This window comes from Alligator mississippiensis, chromosome 1 (assembly GCF_030867095.1).
Source record: "Alligator mississippiensis isolate rAllMis1 chromosome 1, rAllMis1, whole genome shotgun sequence".
In the NCBI taxonomy this organism is placed as follows: Eukaryota; Metazoa; Chordata; order Crocodylia; family Alligatoridae; genus Alligator; species Alligator mississippiensis.
The window spans coordinates 318887945-318906258 of NC_081824.1; the positions used below are offsets into that span (position 1 = coordinate 318887945).

Genomic DNA, 18314 nt, shown 5'->3' on the forward strand with positions numbered 1-18314 from the left:
GCGGCTCGGGAGCGCGGCTCCCTACCGGCTCAGCTATATGGGACCCGGGGGGCTTCCCCTCCGGATCCGGCTCAGCTGCGCCGGGTCCCTCCACCCCACTTACCTTCAGGGGATCAGCTGTTGCTGCCCCCGCTGCTGATTCCTCTGCTGCTGCCGCCACCGCCGCCTCCGGTCAGTCAGTTGGTTAAGGGGGCACAAGTGCATGCGGGACACACGTGTGCCTGGCTCCTCTCCTTCCCGCTGCTGGTTCCCGAGCTTGGATCAGGTGAAGTCTTATGTTTGCCTAGCAGGGAAAATACCATGATCATTAATTATAGTGGCTTCCTAGTTACACCTGGGGAAGACTGCTCTGCTGGCATGGGATAGTACCTGCATAGGTAATGCATAGCTAACTTTGACTTTATACCCACTTTATGGAAATGGGAGACTCCTCCCTAGCTTGCTCCTGCATCCCTATGGCTGGGGGTAATCCAAACTCAGGGGCATCTGAACCCCAAGCCTCTGGGTTTGGGCCTGCAAGTAGGATGCCTGCCAAAGATTTTGGGAACACATGAAGCCCCAGATGGGGGTGGAGGATGTTTGCCAGTAGTAGGACCACTTATGGTTCTGTACTGACTCTCAGATGCGGAATTTGTTTTGGCTAATTTGGCTTGGAATACAGAAAACTTAAATTAAAAAAAAGAAATCCAGAAGTCAGCTAAGACTCCCTAACAATGACTTGGGCTTTGCACGTGCCGCATCAATGAGCTGCCTCAAAAAATAATCCTACATTTTGTCAGGTTTCCAGGTTGTAGCTGTACCGGTTTAGACACCACATGAATTGGAACTCATGATAGAGGTGATATCTTGCAAAAAGAAACAAAAAACAAAGCAAAAAAACAAAAAAAAGCTTGCAATTAAAGACATTTTTTTGCAAAAATCTAGTCTGTCTGATTAAAGGTATCACCTCTACCACGACTTCTGATTCCTACGTTTTGAACACTTTTTTCCTATTACTGATCGTACAAGGGTTGAAAACATTGTACACGCATGATCCTTAACGTAGCCCCAATGAAGCAGCCGCAGGGTAGGGGGAGAAAGGAAGCTTGCAGCCCCGGAGAGATTCCAAACCGGCCTCCTTCCCCTAGGCAGAACCCACCTGGCCGCACTTGCCCCTGCCGAGCCCCGCCCCCGCCCCCGCCCCCTCCCAGCGGAGGGGCGCAGTGAAGGCCGCCGGCCGACAGGGGCCGCGCGAGCGTCAGGCGGAGCCCAGCCAAGGCAGCGCGAGGCTGGAACGCGCGTGAGGCACCCGCAGCTTCCTCGCTCCGCCGCAGCTCACCGACGTCCCGGCGCCCACCGCCCCTAGCCGACCTGTGAGCTAGTTGCGCGCCGCCGCCCCCCGGCCCCGAGCCCGCTTCTCCCCGTTCGCGCCGACCCGCGGCCGCCGCCGCCATGCCCAAGAATAAAGGTGAGGCCTTCCCACCCCCCACGCCCCGGCCTTGCGTGTATGGCGGGGTCCCGCCTCACGGCCTGGGCCGCTGGGAAGAGAGACGCTCCCCGGGGCTGAGGGCGCCTGCGCCGCCCGGGTCGTTGCTCTTCCCGTTCCGGCCTTGTGGATGCGCCCCCCCCCCCCCCCACTCACGCACGCACATACGTGTTGGCGGAGGGGACCGGGCCCGTCTGTCCGCCCGCACCGCGCTCCTGTCCCGGGCCCGTTGGCCGCTTCTAACTACAGCTTCGAACCCTGGGGCCGCCCCCCCAGCCCCCCTCACGGTCTGGGCCCCCGTGACGTCACGGCGCCAGCGGTTGCGGCCGTTGGTTTGAGGAGTGGGGTCCAGGGCGTTGCGGGGGTGGCTAGGGATGAGGGGGGTGCCTGGCCGGGCTGTGTTGGAGGGGCCTAGGCCAAGCAGCAGGCCCCAGAGCCCGTTTGTGAGGAGCCGTAGCAACATGACACTTTGCAGATGTCACAGCTAGCCTGGTGGGCCACGTAACGGAAGCTATTCATCCGCGTGTCTTGTCTAAACAAAGCTAAACAAAGCAGGAGGCCACAGAGGGGACACGATAAAGGAGGAGCACGTATTAAATATTATCTACACACACCATGCCCTGGCCGTTTGGTTCCATCCATCGCTGCTTACTACTGTTTTAAGATCTTTATTTTAAAATAGCAGTAGTAGCAGTTGACATAATCAAATGTATTAGATGTTATTTTGCTATAATTTATTTTTAAGGTGTTTCAGTCATTTGTAAAAAGAAGAATGGCTCTATCGGAGAGGACCAAGGATATAAGTCCCAGCTGTTTGACACCTTCCAAGTTCATGAGAGCTGGGTTCAGTCCAGTTCCCAAAGTGTCAGTGCAACAAAAACATTTAAATTAACGCAATCAGAGGTCATTTATTAAAATATTAGAATCAGCTCTCTCTAAATATTGGGCGTAGGCTGGAAGGGAATTTGGAGAGCTGAGAACATTCAAGAAGACTGTCTGCCAACCTCCATGTCCCCTTCCTCTCTCCTTTCATGTCTCCCCAGCCAGTATAAGTGAGAGTCTATGTTGTGCTGTCACAAGTAGGCAAATAGACTGTGGGATAAATGTTTGTTTTTGTTTTAAAGTGCAAGCAATAAAATGTTGGGCTATAGATCTGTTTCAGCCTCTCTTATCAGTAGCCTACCCACAAGGTTACCTGTAATCTGGATAGCAGGGACAGTGACTAGGGATCGCCACTCAGTTATTCCCCTGTGTCTTTCTGAGGCCCATGAGTGGGGTTTGTATTTGTGTGAATGAATCTTCAGTCTCTCCCCTGCACCTGACCACCATGGGATTATTTTTTCATGTGTCCCAGCCCTGTCACTTCCAGGGACTAGCAACCAGTAATGGAGTAGGGATGTGTTGCAGACTCTGGACACAATATTTTCAGTCTCTTCCCCCCCCCCCCCCTTTATTTTTTTTGCTGACTTTGCAGGGCTACTCAAAGCGCAAAGGGAAACACGTCTTTCGCATCACCTTTATAAGGAAGATGCAACTTACCTTTCACTCCCTGCACTTTTACCTTCAGGCAGTTTCTTTGACTTTGTCACGGTTTGAGTTGTCCTAGTTTGATTTCTTAACAAGCAGGGTCTATTTGGGGCTGAGTTAAAAGTACTCCTGAAGTTGCAGAAGCAAAATGAGAAAACATCCTTAGTTTTACACAGATCAAAGAAGGTTCCATTTTGGTTTTCTGAGACACTCACTTAGATGGGCTGCTGAACCATGTTTATTGACGTCTTTTCCTTCTGTTTAGGCAAAGGAGGTAAAAACAGACGACGAGGTAAGAATGAGAATGAATCAGAAAAAAGGGAATTGGTGTTCAAGGAAGATGGACAAGGTGAGATTCTGCTCGAGTCGTAAATGTTTTCAGTCTCAGGCTATAGGTGTCGTACAATGAAAGTTCCTATACGCGGTAGATCGGGTGTTTCCACAGTTCATTTGGATGAGTCGGAGATCCACAACATTATTTTGGGTGCGCAGGAAATGAATGTTCCAGTTTTTAGGCTAGGTATAAATGTCATTATTGGTGTGCTGGTGGAAGCAGCATCCAGCCACCTTGGGCCAGAGGTACCATGCTGGTAAAGAGTCCTTGGAACTCCTAGGCAAGGAGGGGAGGAACTCAATTAGGTTTTGAAGTAACAAGTAGTACATTGGAGCACTTTATATATAGTAATCTGATCTGTTTGGCTATTTGTGACTCGAAAAGGGTAAGTATTTATTGCTTGGGTAAATCGGGAGCAACATTGAATGTAGTGCCGGAGCTACTTACTAGACAGGGGGAGACAACTGTGGAAGCTGAGAGAAATGGATGTAAAAATTCTTTTCATAATCCAAGAGATGCTCAAAAGTACTGATGCTCTGCTGTACTGGAGAAAGGGGTAACATGACAGCAGAGCCCAGTCAGAGGGTGGGCAGAGGGGCATGCTCAGATTTATCAGTTGAAAACTGGTGTATGCAAACTCTTTTCACTGGGGTCCAGCATCAACACCCATCTAAGTACAGAAATTTCCCTGAAGATAGCATTTGGTGTACGTGAAAAGATTATAAGGAAATGATGCTGTGCAGGTGGCATTTTCTGTCCCCTGATAATCTGCTTGACTTTTATCAACTCGGGTAGAAATGGTAGTGGTGGATCAGTCTTTGCAAATTGTCCACACGGGGTGACAATAATATATGCCTCTGTATAATTAAAATAAGTTGGGGAAAATGAAGCATAAATATAATAATAGGTAAGCATTACTGGAAAAATGCTATGAAGTTGCCCTCTGATAGCTTGGATTATGGCTGTTCCGGGCTCATGTTAGATCTTGAGATTTTATATTTCCACGAAATTGAAAAGGTGAAAACAAAATAATTCTCTTTACGGTCACTTTTTTTGGAAGCCGTCTACACTGTGGAAATTGCTTAACAATATAATGAAATAAATTGTTGCCTGTTTTTATACAATTACCTTGTAGTAATAATTTGAAGATTTTGGGTGATCTCTTACAGAGTATGCTCAGGTGATCAAGATGTTAGGAAATGGAAGATTGGAGGCATTATGTTTTGATGGTGTAAAGAGGTTATGTCATATCAGAGGAAAGTTGAGAAAAAAGGTAAGTCCATATCACTTAACTAGAAAATAAAATGAGTGTCCATTGTGCTTGGTATGTAATCATAAGAAAATCTATGTGGCTACAGCTACAACTGCACTTCAAAATGAAAGAATACAGTTAAGTAAAAAAATATTCCTTCAGTTAGGTTTTTTACAGTTTAGTTTATTAGACTCTTTTTTTTTTTGTCCTGGACAAGAGATCCATGTAGTAAGTATGTTTTAAAACATACTTGTAGCTGTTTAATTTTCTGGTTCTTTAATGCTGCATCAGTTTCAAGGGAAGTGTTTTTGCTTATTAAAAGCTTTACATTTTATTTTGTATAAATATCTCGAAGATGGTACTACCACTATAGTGAATGTTAAGGCTTGTGTTTACTCTGCATTAGAAGCATTTGTTTTGCTTCCATCCCACAGCCTTTCTGAAGTGGCATAATACTCTGCCCTATTAGTAGTCTCTCTCCCTCTCCCTCCCCCCACCACAAGTGGATTTGGACTTCAGCTGGCTGCCAGAGTCCACTCAAAATCTTGTGTTATCCTAGAGCACATGCCACATTGTAGCAGTACAGCTGCTGATCTGAGCCAGTCTGGACTGGCAGAAGCATGCAGATGTGCATATTATCTTGCTTGGCAGTTGTGGCTGCTCTCAGCACAGATATAACCTTGCTTCACGTTTAAGTGCACTAAAATCTGCATGCTTACAAAGGTTATCTTGCAAAATAGCTGTACTCTTTGGGAACTAGGTAGGCAGCCCCCAAACCATCCAGCTTCAACAGCACTTCCAATTAAGTCTTTTAAACAAGGGGTTTCTAAAGTACTATCCTTGATATTGACATGGAAGTTGTCTGCATCTGGGCTTATATCTTGGCTTTGATCGGTTCAGTTTTTTTGGTCTGGTTAAGACTGGTCAGTCTTGCAGCTTAATGCTTTACAGTAAAGTAAAAGTTAAGTCTCTTATGGCTCAAGCAAATTTGAGCAATAAGGAAAACCCATTTCCACTTGTAAGGACCAGTAATAGTGAAATGAATTATTTGTAGGTAGCCTCTTGTCAGAATAGCTGAACTATATCTCACGAAACTGTTATTGAATCCAAGCAGTTCAGAAGCACTCTGAAATTGTGTGCTGCAGTTAAGAACTTTCTGGGGATGTGTTGGGCTCATTAATTTCTGCCTGCTTACATTCTGCAAGAGCTCCTTTTGGAAGCTTTGTCCTGGGAACTAAAATTCTGGTTTAAGACTACTTGCTCTAAATTCTAACATGGATTTTACTGTACAAGTATTATTGAGGGTGATGGATTTTGTGCAAAAGGAAGATTTGTGTGATGTGCTCCCCACTTTCCAGAGCAGTGAAACTAGATGTGATCAATGGAAATGAGGCAACCACCACTTGCACTGTCATCATTATCAACAGGGTTGCTAAATATTAGAACAGGCTCCATAATAGAGAAACCAGTTTCAAGGAGTGGCTACTGCTGCTTCAGTTCTACCTTGCTATCCACAAACAGTGAGAATTTAGGATTCTTTCCAGGCTTTAAGGTTCCTGTGTGACAGCCAGGCTTGCAAAGCCACATTACAGAGGCAGGAGATGAATTTATATTTTATTGGCAAGGGGTATGATCCATAGGTCATATTATATATTTCAGTTCACTAACCTTCGCACAAAATTCAGTTCCCTGAGTTCTTCTAGTATGTGTTCTATTTTGGAAAAATTCGTTTAAGCCAGGAGCGAGAGACATCCTACCACATGGGTTCAAGCCAATGTCTCTCTACCAGGTGCCTCTGTTGTTGATCTCTACCCTATCTGCAAGTGACCCACTATTTGCTTCTCTTCCTGTTATGGTACCAACATCCAGTCTGGACAATACATTATAGGGTGACAGTAGATACTAGGATTCCAATAAATATAATTCCTGAGTATTTATGCAGTGTAAGTGTATTCACACAAATTAATGCATTTTAATTTGAATTGCAGTAGTATAGGGGGCCTTGAGTTAACAGTTCCCTCACCTTAATAAGGCACTTTTGGTTTGGTTTGGTTTTTTTTGCTGACCTCCAAAACATCTGAGGCTACTGGAATAATGGAGAGGTGAATAATTGAACTTTTTTTTTTCTTTCATCTAACGTTCTCCAAATGGAAAACACAAATGTATGTGGCTTTCAGAGCACAAAATAGTATCTTTAAAGCACAAAATCACTCCTCTTAATACTTTTGCTTGAATATATTCTCAAAATATCAGTATTGATAGGAATTACAAAAAAAATAACAGCTCTGAAATCAATAAGGACTTGACATGCTTAATGTATATTTTACTAATTAACATGAAGGCCTACCAGAAACAATCCAGTTCAGATTCCCAACTCCCTCTCCCCTTAAGTAGTTCATCCATTTTTTCTTTTTTTTTCTTTCTTCACTTGATCCTTTGTGGAATTTAAGCAATAGAATGATTGCTTGATGTTTAGATTTCTTCACCAAACTTTAACATTTAGTAGCCACCCATCAGGTGAGAGCCCTTTTCAGTGCTTTTATTCATACTTTTTATATAGCTCTGTGATATGTTGGAGTAACTTACTTCGACCAGCAGTGGGGGTCTTATGTTAATATTGAAACTAGCTGTCTAAATGTGAATACTCTTATGTTTATGCTGGTATTCTTCATTAGACATGGGAATACTGTGAAACTACTACTGTTAAACTGCTCATTCTCAGAAAGATGTGAATGTTTAGAATGGTTCAGCATTATTTTTCCTATTTTTGGATTTCAGGTTTGGATAAATACATCTGACATCATATTGGTTGGCTTGAGAGACTACCAGGTAAAAATTCTATGCGTTTACCACTGAACTGTTACAATTAATAGTGCACAGCATTCATTAACTATTAGTAAATGTCTGCTAAAGAGCACTGAGTGGATTTCCATTTAATTGTACCAGAGTATACTTAAGTGTACCACACACAACATTTAATATATTTATTATGTCTTGTGTGGCACAGAAATTCCATCATAAATAGGTTATGACTTCTTCAATCCTCTATTCCTCTCTTCCTTATGTATGTGGCAGAGAATACTCAGTGGCATTGGGATGCTTCCTTTTTCAGCTTGCTGCTTTGTGTATAGCTTTTATGCCTTTCAATGGCAAATAGACCATTTTAAGAAGACACATTCTCAGAGCTGCTACTGGACCAGCAATTAGATGTATTCTTTGCATTGCACATGTTTGAATTCCTATTGTAACAATTTAAGTCTTGTAAAAAATAGATTTTCAGACTTACATGTTTACTGCAAAATTTTCAGTGAATTTTGTGGCCCACTGGATTATGAAAATAACATTACTATACAACATGGTTGTAGCAATCTATTGGGTGCTTTGGGTGACTGTATAATTCATTTAAAGCTGTGCCTTTTTGACAGAAGACTTAAGAACGTGTTGTTGTGGATGTTGTATCTGGAGGGAGAAAAGAAGGAAGAGCAATTTAGAATGTTTAATCTTTAAATTTTCTTTTTTTTTTTTTTTTTAGAGATGGCCTGTGTAATAGGATCATGTCAGGATCTGATCTACTCAGTCTGATTTAGGTTGAATATGTTTAGACGCATTATTCTTCATTTCATTAATAAAAATGAAATGGGTTTCAGAAAGTATAAGTTTCTACTGTTCAAATAAGAGAGACCTTGCTAGCCTGTGAAATTATAGGAGGCAGAAACCTTTCTACAATGCTGACTAATACATTTAAGCAACCTCTTACTTAGGATAACAAGGCTGATGTCATTCTAAAATATAATGCAGATGAAGCCAGAAGTCTGAAGGCATACGGAGAACTTCCAGAGCATGGTAAGAATCTTTCAACATCACACTGAAAGACATGGGGAGTGAATGTACCCAACAGCCCTCTGACCTCTTTTTAAATGTATACATCAACTCTCTCTTCCTAATTGTTACTTTAATGTCTTGCTTTTTAGCTAAAATCAATGAAACAGACACATTTGGTCCTGGTGATGATGATGAAATCCAGTTTGATGATATTGGCGATGATGATGAAGATATTGATGATGTAAGTAAAACATTGTAATGTTAAGCATGAGCTGCCCATCCCTGATGATATTCTCTGCTTTGATACTTAATCTGGGTAGTGTGATATGGTAAAACTTTGAAAGCTTTTAACCAAGGTAGATAATGATTCTTAAAGGCTGCCCAGCCTTTGATTAAAACAGGATTCACTCACTCTTTCGTCAGTTCCATGAAAAGGTATGTTAACAAAGACCTTCTGGTCTGTGGCCATGTAACAGTTTTATCTTAAGCATTCATGCAGTTATTCCATACAGATTAATGTACTTTTAATTTTAAGCTCTAAGTAGAAAACATAACTTGCATATTTTCTATCACTTAAATTCTAAAAAGTCAGTTGTATTATGCCTTTTTATTTTTAGGTATTTAAAATATGAAGGTGCACTGTTTGCAAAATTAGTCCTATATAATCTAAGCTCTTGAACTGTTCGACCTTCCTTGCAAACCACTACATGGCATCTTAAATTAGAAAATTTGGAGGATGTCAAATGTAACTCTGACTTTTGCTACAGACTTTTGCTTGAAAAAGAACTTTAGACCTATCAGAGGTTGGGGTTTAACATTTTAATGGGAAGAAACAAATTAAGTGTTAAATCTGATTGCTACAGTGTAGCTAACTTCAGCAATTAATTTTATTCCAGTAATGTTCACTGGTGACCTGTATTTATTCGTCGCCTTAGAAATATCCAAATAAAAATATCTGAATTTCCAAATGCATACATGCTACAAAACAGTGTGCTGCATTTTTGTAAACTAATGGAGCTGTGGTAAATGAAACTATTAATAGTACACCTAATACTGCTAAGAATTAATAATGAATTGTATCAGAAGCGAGGAAAGTGCTGCATCAGTCATCAAGATTGGCAAGAAAACAAGGTTCCCTAGCAAGGCATCAGAGCAGAATTAAACCATACAAAGCAGCATGGCTGAAGCATTTTTACTTAATTCAGCAAGTCTGTAATAGGATTTAAATAGGTTCAAGTCCACAGTAAATGTGAGAAAGTTAGTGATTTCCACACTGGAACATGCTTATAAAGAACAATTAAAGTAATTCCCTTTGCCAGTAACAGCTTAAACTGCTTATGGTTTGAATTAGAATTTTCCCTTAAATCCTGATTTTTCTTCTTTTTAATTTTTTGTTTGGTTAGTTGGTTTTTGTTTTATTTGTTTCCTAGTCCTCAGGAAAGTCATAGTCCTTGTCTGGTTGTTTTCTAATGATGATTTGTTGAAACCCTTGCTTATTAACTTCTGTGCAGGGACATGGAACCTGATGATCAAGTGGGTGGTAAGGGGCAGTGGCTTATGTGCTAACAGCAGTAAGAGAAACTGAATATTAAAAAATAAAATCCCTTATGGAATGGGTTTATTGTGGATTTTCATTTTAAGCTAAGAAGTCGTTACAATGCATTTGAAGACAAACTTGTTTGCTTGTTTCATAGGGTCAGAACAATATTTCTCAACGTGGTGTTTCTCTGTTTTTTCTTTTGCAGATCTAAATTGGGCTAAGAGGTTTACATTCCAACTTTTTTCCTCCAAGGATTGTTCTACATTGATATTTTGATTTTTGGGTAAAGTCCCTTTCTTTTAAGAAGACTGAAACGTATCAATAATGAGTGTAGTTTGTTACATCAAATGGATTTATTTTCAATGTTTGTTTTAAAGTATTTATATTTCTTTAGAAATGGATAATGCTGGATTATCATAAAGGTTAAATAAAATGCCACAACTGCAGGCTCTTTGAAAAATAAGAGCTTGTTCCTCTGGGTGTAAGAAAGACACGGTTACATCTGCTGTAAAGGTCTTGCCTCTTCTGCTTTCATCACTACATTTCCAGTTAAACCTGAATTTTGAAATAAAAATTGTTTACCCTGTAATTATGGATTTTGATTAAATACCCAGCTCAGATTAGTGTCTAGGCATATTATGCAGTGTCTGGCCATATACCCCTTGCCTTGAAGCTACCTTGAAAAGACTTTGATAATATAAAAGAAAGGCAGAAATCTGCATTTAAATCCATAATGTATGGATCTGCTTTTCATGTTTTACTAGCATGCTGCTATTTTTATACTGATTTTTGATAATTCAGCACTCATTATTTCAAAGATGTAAATTTGCCACAACGTGGGGAGGAATAAATGTAAAAAGCAAGCAGCATCTCAAATTTGCAGTTGTTTAAAACTGTCACATTTTAATCACTCTTCTGTATTTGTAAGTACAGTAGTTACACCATAGTTGCAGAAGCTAAACATTGGGTGACATTCGATTTTAGCAGTGATATATTGATACAAAATATTAACAGTTTAACAGCTAGTGGAGGGGTTTTTTTGTATTGAAACATACATAAAATACTTTTTCCTTGACCCAAATAAATGCTACACATCCTTGGTTTGTTAAACATTATATATATAATATTTTTACATTATAAAAAGGTTATGTTAAAAGTAAATTTTTATTTTGATCTTAAGTTCCATACATTGTAAGGTATCACATTAAAGTGTGTAAACATTGAATAACTGAATATAAATTGAAAAATTATAATCTTTTTATCCAGAACTAATGAGACAAACTAGTGGAAAGCTTATCTCCAGCTTCTGAATGGAGGAGTTACAGCTAAGAAGTTGAATAAAGACTAACATCATCATGCAAATATTTTCATGTAGTAGCCTTAGTTTGTGTCTTTTTAATTATGTATTTTGAATTTGACATTTCTGAAGACAAGATAACATGGAGAATTTAACTCTTTATTTTGTGCCATATAAATTTGATTCTTGACACTTGTATTCATTATACAGTCTATTAGGTTGATGTAAAGTGACTATCCCAATAGAGAAAACAAGCTTAAAACATGAAGAGTTGGTCTCGTTGTTTTAAACAGTCATTTTGAAAGTGGTTGAATATTCAGACCAAACTTTCCTGGAGTAGGGGGTTGGCAAGCTATAGCAGGTGGGCCAGATCCTGCCTGCAGAGCCATTTGATCTGGCCCGCAGGTGTCGGCTTCAGTTGTTTCTTGGCAAGGGGCTCCAGCAGAAGTCACTTTTCCCTACCACCGTGGGGAAAAGTGCTGGCTCCAAGTGCTTTCCCCATGCTGCTGCAAGGAAAAGTGGTAGCAGCTGCTGGGCCCTAGCACACACCTTCTAACCTAAACTGAATTGACTAACCCACAGCCTAAAGGTTTTCCAAGTGCTGTCTGAATGTTTGGCCGAAGTATCATACTTTCCTCCCCAATGTCCAGTGCATTATAGATTTCTAGTATCTCTTTGCTGAAGTGGTCTCTTACTTCAGAGGAAATGAATGTTTTTTCAGTATACATTTTTTTTTTTTTCTCTGCAAAATTTATTTCATGTTCACAAATGTATAGAGAAACTTACACCTTCTGAGATTTGGAAACAGGCATGCATTGTTTACAAACTTCCTGCTCTGTTCGGCTGAGCTGTGTATTCACTTGTAGGCTGCAGGATCTGATTTATGAATTAAGTTTCATAGGATCTCTAGTAGATTTTTTTAAAACCATTTCCCTCTTTAAACCACTTCCCTTGAGTGCCTAAGGAACTTTGAGAAGCCGTAAAGATGACTGGCCTTAAAATTTGGCCAGAAGGATGATGCTGAAAGCTCATACTACATGAGTCCTGTGTTTGCCTGGGCTGTGCGTTTTTTGTTTTGTTTTGGGTTTTTTTTCATAACAACTGATGATGAATTTGCTGGATTGTGCAACCATTAAAATGTTGGTATTAATGTTAGAGAAGATGGATTAAATCTTCCATTTGTGCATTTAACTGAAGAGGCCAAGCATATTTTGAAATGTGTACATTTTGCACAAGTGTGTCATGATATTGTCATTGTTGGAAGTTACACAACTACTTCAGCTTGCAGGTAGGAAGTCTGACCTGTCAGTCACTAGCAGTAGAATGCTCTTCTGATATTTCTCCCAGTCTTACTTGTTCTTACAATAGTAGGTGCCACTGTTGTTTGCATTTTTTTTCTCCTAAAAGCTCTGCAATTTAACTTTAGATTTGTCTGCTGCTTTAGTTCAGCATATTAGCTATCTTCCACTAAATAAAATAGAAGCTTTTCTTCAAGAGGATGAACAAAGAAGTTTGTGCACAGCATGGGTAATCCTTCTCAGGACCATTCTTATTTCACAGCATACACCATGGCAAGCAAATGCAGAAAAAAGCATGGTTAGTTTCTGTCTCTGCTAGCTTATGTCACCTATGCAGTTTTGCTCCCCCAACCTTCAACCAGTCCCAGGTGTGCACAATGCACCAGAGTTCATGAGACCTATCCAGCAAGTCGGGTTATCCGGTCATACCTACTGGCAATAATCATGGTCAAGTTGTATGATTACCCTGAGTAGACGAACAGCTAATTTGTAGATTTATCTACTGAGGACGATTTGAACCTTAAGCATACAATAGAGAGGTTTATTCAGGTCTCAGTTTAGTCTAGGGCAGTGTTCCTTATATCTAGAAAAAGGGCACAGTAAAGAAAAAAGTATTTTCTGCACTGCCACTTCCAGATGTGTGGGGGAGAATGTAGAGAGGCCTAATTACACCTGTAAGTTTGAGGCCTACTTCCGATAAGGAGTCGGTTGATTTTTATTCTGAATGATTCTCAGCTTTGATGCCCTGCCAACTTCTTCAGCCATTAACTCTTCTGTTCCTTCTAAGAAGCACTCTAGCCTTTATGCCTTCTTTACAGCACAGAAGGGATAATTCTTTGTATCGCTTCTCTACAAGGCGGTCCTCAATTAAAATGTTTACAAGAAGTAAAATGGTACTTCAAGGCTGTAATTGGTTTCCTTTGTGCCTTTAAAGAACCAGTGCTTAGACTTTCAATGCTCCTTGCTCCCTCAGACTTTTGTGCGTAGGATCTGATACTGCAGGGATCTTAACCAACTGGAAGCATCTCTGCATGTGGGCTTGCTCTGGAGTTTGTGGTCAGAAACGCATATTACCGATTCAGAATACTGTTTTGGTGATTACCAGCAATCCCAAAAAGTTCCACAAAGTGTCTGCTTGCAGTGGTAGCATATCTTGGGAAATAGGACATCACAGCATACCCATATCTTAGTGTTTGGTACAGGGAAATTCAAGTCTGGTAAAGCACATGCAGTATTTAGTAAATCTTACTGTTGTCCTTGAGCTTGAAGATAAGACCAAATCTCACATGACTATAACTCAAAAATGGAATTTATCATATTCCTCATGCATTGTACTATGCTGAAGGCTTGACAGCCCACCTTTGCATGATGCTGTCACTCAACCTTCCAGCCCTGGAGGTCAAATGAGTGGGATCTGCAGAGCAGAGTCCATATGCAGGGTATGATCCAGCATGCTGTATCCAGATGTGCATAGCCGTCCCATCTCGCGTGCAACCTAGCCCTGGTTTTGGCTGCATGCTGGTCTGATCCTGCACCCCAGATCCAGCCTGACCCTGTATGCCAGATCCAGTTGTGGAGTGACTCCACATACCAGTCCCCAGTGTATCCTGGCCATATCATCCAGCCCAGGGGACTCCCCACAGGTCTGGAAATCTGGCAACAGCAGAGCAGCAATTAATGCTGCCACCATTCCCCCACTGCCAAATTTCTGGACCCAGGGCTGGATGACATGACCACCAGTGACTTGGCATAGGGTCTTCTAATAGTGAGGAAAAATGTGTATTTCTTGAGATATGTTGCCTTATGAATGTATTGCCATTGTGCAGTCCAATGTAAAACTACCTTCATGAGACTCAGTGATGCCTGCTTTCCATCTCTGAATAAATATGCAAATTCAAATCCAAGACAATCTAGCATCAGTCAACAGTTAAGAACCAAAAACAGGTACGTGAAAGTGTTTCTTTTTCTTTGCTTCCTGTACAGTTCACATCAAGTGTTGCTTCATTGATGGTGTGAGAAGTACATTTACCAGTTTGGTAGTGTCGCTGCCGAGAGCCGCGGCGCGGGGTTCGGGGCTTTAGGAGCCCTAGTTGGCGGGTGGGTACTTGTGACGCTTGGAGTGGAGTCAGGTACTCAAGCATATTGATTTAACAAATAGATTGCTTTACTTACACTGCTCGTACAGTGCAGGTCAGAACCTTGCTTCGATTACAGTTGCAACAGGTACAGGGGTCGGGCAGAAATTACAGAATTCGTTTGTCGGTCTGCAAATGTGTTTGGGGTGTTCGAGCCGGCAGTCGTCTTACGTCTCGGGTGGGGGTGTGCTAGACCCCCTTGGGTTGGTGACGGGGAGTCCTTAGTGGTTGATCAGGCTGCTAAGTTCTTCTCTAAGACACACGCAGAGTTTGCTAGGCTCCACAGCATGCTCAGAGCTCTCCACGAGGTGCGTGTGGAGTTCTCCAACTTGGGCGGAAACTGCTTCAACCTCTTATATGGCTAGCAAGCCAATTGCTGGCCGCCACGTGTGAATAATTTAGAACTAGCCAAGTGCGGGACTCAAATTTAAATACAAACGGCGGGAACTGCCTGCAACGTGCATTTCCTCTCTGCAGCTCAGAAATGCACCCTGCAAAAAAAGCTACGAATTGGCGGGAACTCTTTTGCACCCGGGGTTCTCCTCTGCAGCAGAAAACTCCACCGTGCAAAGAAGCTGCGATTTGGCAGGAACTTCTTCTAGGTACAGACTGTGCCTTCTGTATCAAAGTATGGAATTCTCCACTGTACTATAGGCATATGAACAATGGGTTCTGACAGGTAGTTCAAAGAGGAGACATTTTAGAGACCAGGACAGTTCACCTGAGTTACACAAATTTTCTTACTCCTGTCATGCAATTAATGATAGGCAATGCAATATTTTATGTGAGCAAGGAGATTCCAGAACAACCCAGTTATGCAGTGAAGCCATTGTCCTATAGATTTGGCATGCATGCAAATTTCAGTAATTCATCTGGCAGGTTTTTGTAACAGTGACAAACCACTTGGCCATTTCCCTGGGAGCCATTAATGGTCTCTGAAGGACTCTTTTATCAGGTCAGTGTTTGAGCAATGTGATATTTCCTATACTGATCTGTTTACAACCATAAAGCCACGCCAGCTATAACAAGAAAACAAAATCTTCAACTCTAGGATGGAAATCCCAGTTCAAAAGCGGATGCCCTTCTGATTCTCTACTACAACATTCTGCTGGCATATCTCTGTTGGGTAGAAATGTGGGGGAAAAATCATGCTCCTTAATGTAGCTAGGCCAACAGTCCTTGGCTAGACGTTGCCATACCAGTTAAAAAACTCCACTGGCATATAGGGCATCTCCACTAGGGGTCTCCAGTAATGTAGCTATGTGGCATAGTTGCTGTTAGCAAAGCTCTGCAATGTTGCTGCAGCCTTTTATTCCAGACTTGAGAAACCTAGCTACATGTCCTCTCATATTTCTCTTTCCTGGACTTGATCAGTCAGGACAATAGGAGAATTCTTTAACTTGACTCTATGCCTTTTCATTTCATATCATGGGAACTGTCTGACCTATTTGGAAAAGGCTTCCTCTCCTAATGTGCAAAAATTTTAATTTAAAAAAGGAATGTTAGAGCTGCATACAATACTGACCAGAAATGCTTTCCATTTTAGTCATCTCAGCAGAGTCTATCACTAGTAAAGATGGAGATGCCTCAAATACATAAAGACCTCAAGACTCATTTAGTCCATTTTGCTTGCATTTGGTATCCAGTTTTTCTCTACCAATTCTAGACCATGTAGTTTTCCCTTACCCATGAACTACCAGGTTTCTTAAGGGGCTTTGGTAGGTATTTCATCCTACCTGAGAATCATTGTCATCATGGAATCAACATTTTTTCTGTTTATAGGCTGACAATTTGATTTCCTATTTATGCCTTCTATCAGTGTAGATAACATTTGCTGTGACAATTCTTTCAGTGCACAAAGTAAACTTCAAGCTCCTATGGAAGGCCACAATATTACTACTGTTCATTAGGATAACTTTATGTTTAAATTAAGCAAAAAACCCTCCAAAGCTACATACATTAAAAACTGGGAGTGAGATTTAGATACAGAACTCTCAGAAGTGGAGATTGAAACGAACACTCGCATTCTGCCGCCTCCTCTTTGGCAATAAGAAAGTCTGGTCAAATTACTGCACTGGATGAGGGCGGAGGAAGCCTTGGACCACTAAACCAAGCGACACCCACAAGAACAGCCCTGCCTAGACCGACGATGAGCAGAATGAATACCCAGGTAAGCAACAGGGGCCTGGGCAGTACTCAGATTAGGGGACAGTGCACACATCTTCAGGAGGCCTCAAATGCCTCTACACAAATGCTTGCAGTATGGGGAACAAGCAGGAAGAACTTACCCTCCTGCTGGATGACACCAAGCCAGACATAGTGGGGCTCACAGAAACACGGTGGGATGCAACGCATGACTGGGCGGTGAATATCAAGGGCTATAGGCTGTACAGGAGGGACAGGACAGGGAGGAAAGGTGGGGGTGTGGCGCTCTACATCAAGGAGGAATACACATCCTCATCAAGTAGCACTGGGTCAGAGGAGGGGCACACTGAAGTGCTCTGGGTTAGAACACAAGGAAGTCAAGGGGAAAGGGACTTAACGGTGGGGGTCTACTACAGACCGCCCAACCAAGGGGAAGAGCTAGACCGGGAATTCTTAAGTCAGCTCACAGAGGTAGTTAGGTCAAAAGACGTGGTCATCATGGGGGACCTGAACTTTCCAGACATCTGTTGGGAAGAGCAGAGAGCCAGGTCTGACCGCTCACGTAGGTTCCTAGCCGAAATACAGAACCTCCATCTAACTCAGGAGGTGCACAGCCCCACCAGGGGAGATGCCTTTTTGGACCTGGTGCTGGCCACAGGCGATGACCTCGTGGGGGGGCTGCAGGTGCTCCACCACCTGGGCAACAGCGATCATCGCCTGCTGGAATTCATCCAGCGCAAGGTGGCAAAAGCCTGCAGCAAGGCAGCAGCCCTGGACTTCAGGAGGGCAGACTTCAATGAGGTAAGGAGAATGGTTGGGGAAGTACTGAGGTCCCGGAGGGGAGGGGAGTCAGGTGTCCAAGAAGAGTGGTCGTTCCTTAAGGAGACAATCCTCCAAGCCCAAAGGGAGGTAATCCCAACAAGGATCAAAGCAGGCAAGAGGGCGCAAAAGCCCCCATGGCTCACCAAAAGCATACGGGAACGTCTCCTAGCTAAAAGGGAGGTGTACACCCAATGGAAGGGAGGGGCCATCACCAGGGAGGACTATACCTTGGTTGCTCGCGGCTGGAGGGGGGTGGTCAGGAAGGCCAAGGCGGAGATGGAACTGGGACTAGTTACCTGGATCAAGGACAACAAGAAGTTCTTCCTTAAATACACAGGGGGCAAAAAGAAGGTACCGGGTAACAAGGGGCCTCTGCAAGACATGCTAGGAAATCTGGTTGTCACACCAGACGACAAAGCTAACCTATTTAACAATTTCTTTGCCTCCATTTTCCTGAGCAGGGACCGGATCAGCCCATCCACCGGGACCCCCTCAGGCCCCAGGGGAGGCGCTCCCAGGCCTAGAGTCAGTGAGCACCTAGTCAGGGAACTTCTGGAGGGACTGGACATATTTAAATCAGCTGGTCCTGACGATCTCCACCCCAGAACACTGAGGGAATTGGCAGAGGTCATTGCGGGACACCTGGCACGGCTTTACGAGCACTCGTGGTGCTCTGG

General features: G+C 42.5%; 1 protein-coding gene across 1 annotated transcript; it reads left to right on the forward strand.

Annotated features, from left to right (window-relative positions):
* The first annotated feature begins 1234 nt into the window (after nucleotides 1-1234).
* Nucleotides 1235-11505, forward strand: EIF1AX (eukaryotic translation initiation factor 1A X-linked). The gene is made up of 7 exons (XM_006266300.4): nucleotides 1235-1447; nucleotides 3258-3341; nucleotides 4496-4599; nucleotides 7357-7407; nucleotides 8340-8421; nucleotides 8550-8641; nucleotides 10146-11505. The coding sequence occupies exons 1-7, from the start codon at nucleotides 1432-1434 to the stop codon at nucleotides 10149-10151; spliced, it is 435 nt and encodes a 144-aa protein (XP_006266362.1). The 5' UTR covers nucleotides 1235-1431; the 3' UTR covers nucleotides 10152-11505.
* The last annotated feature ends 6809 nt before the right edge of the window (nucleotides 11506-18314 follow it).

Excerpts from the sequence above, each read along its gene's own strand:
- EIF1AX (XM_006266300.4), top strand. Across the intron at positions 4,600-7,356 it reads GAGGAAAGTTGAGAAAAAAG|GTTTGGATAAATACATCTGA; the intron begins GTAAGTCCATAT and ends TTTGGATTTCAG. Across the intron at positions 8,422-8,549 it reads CGGAGAACTTCCAGAGCATG|CTAAAATCAATGAAACAGAC; the intron begins GTAAGAATCTTT and ends CTTGCTTTTTAG.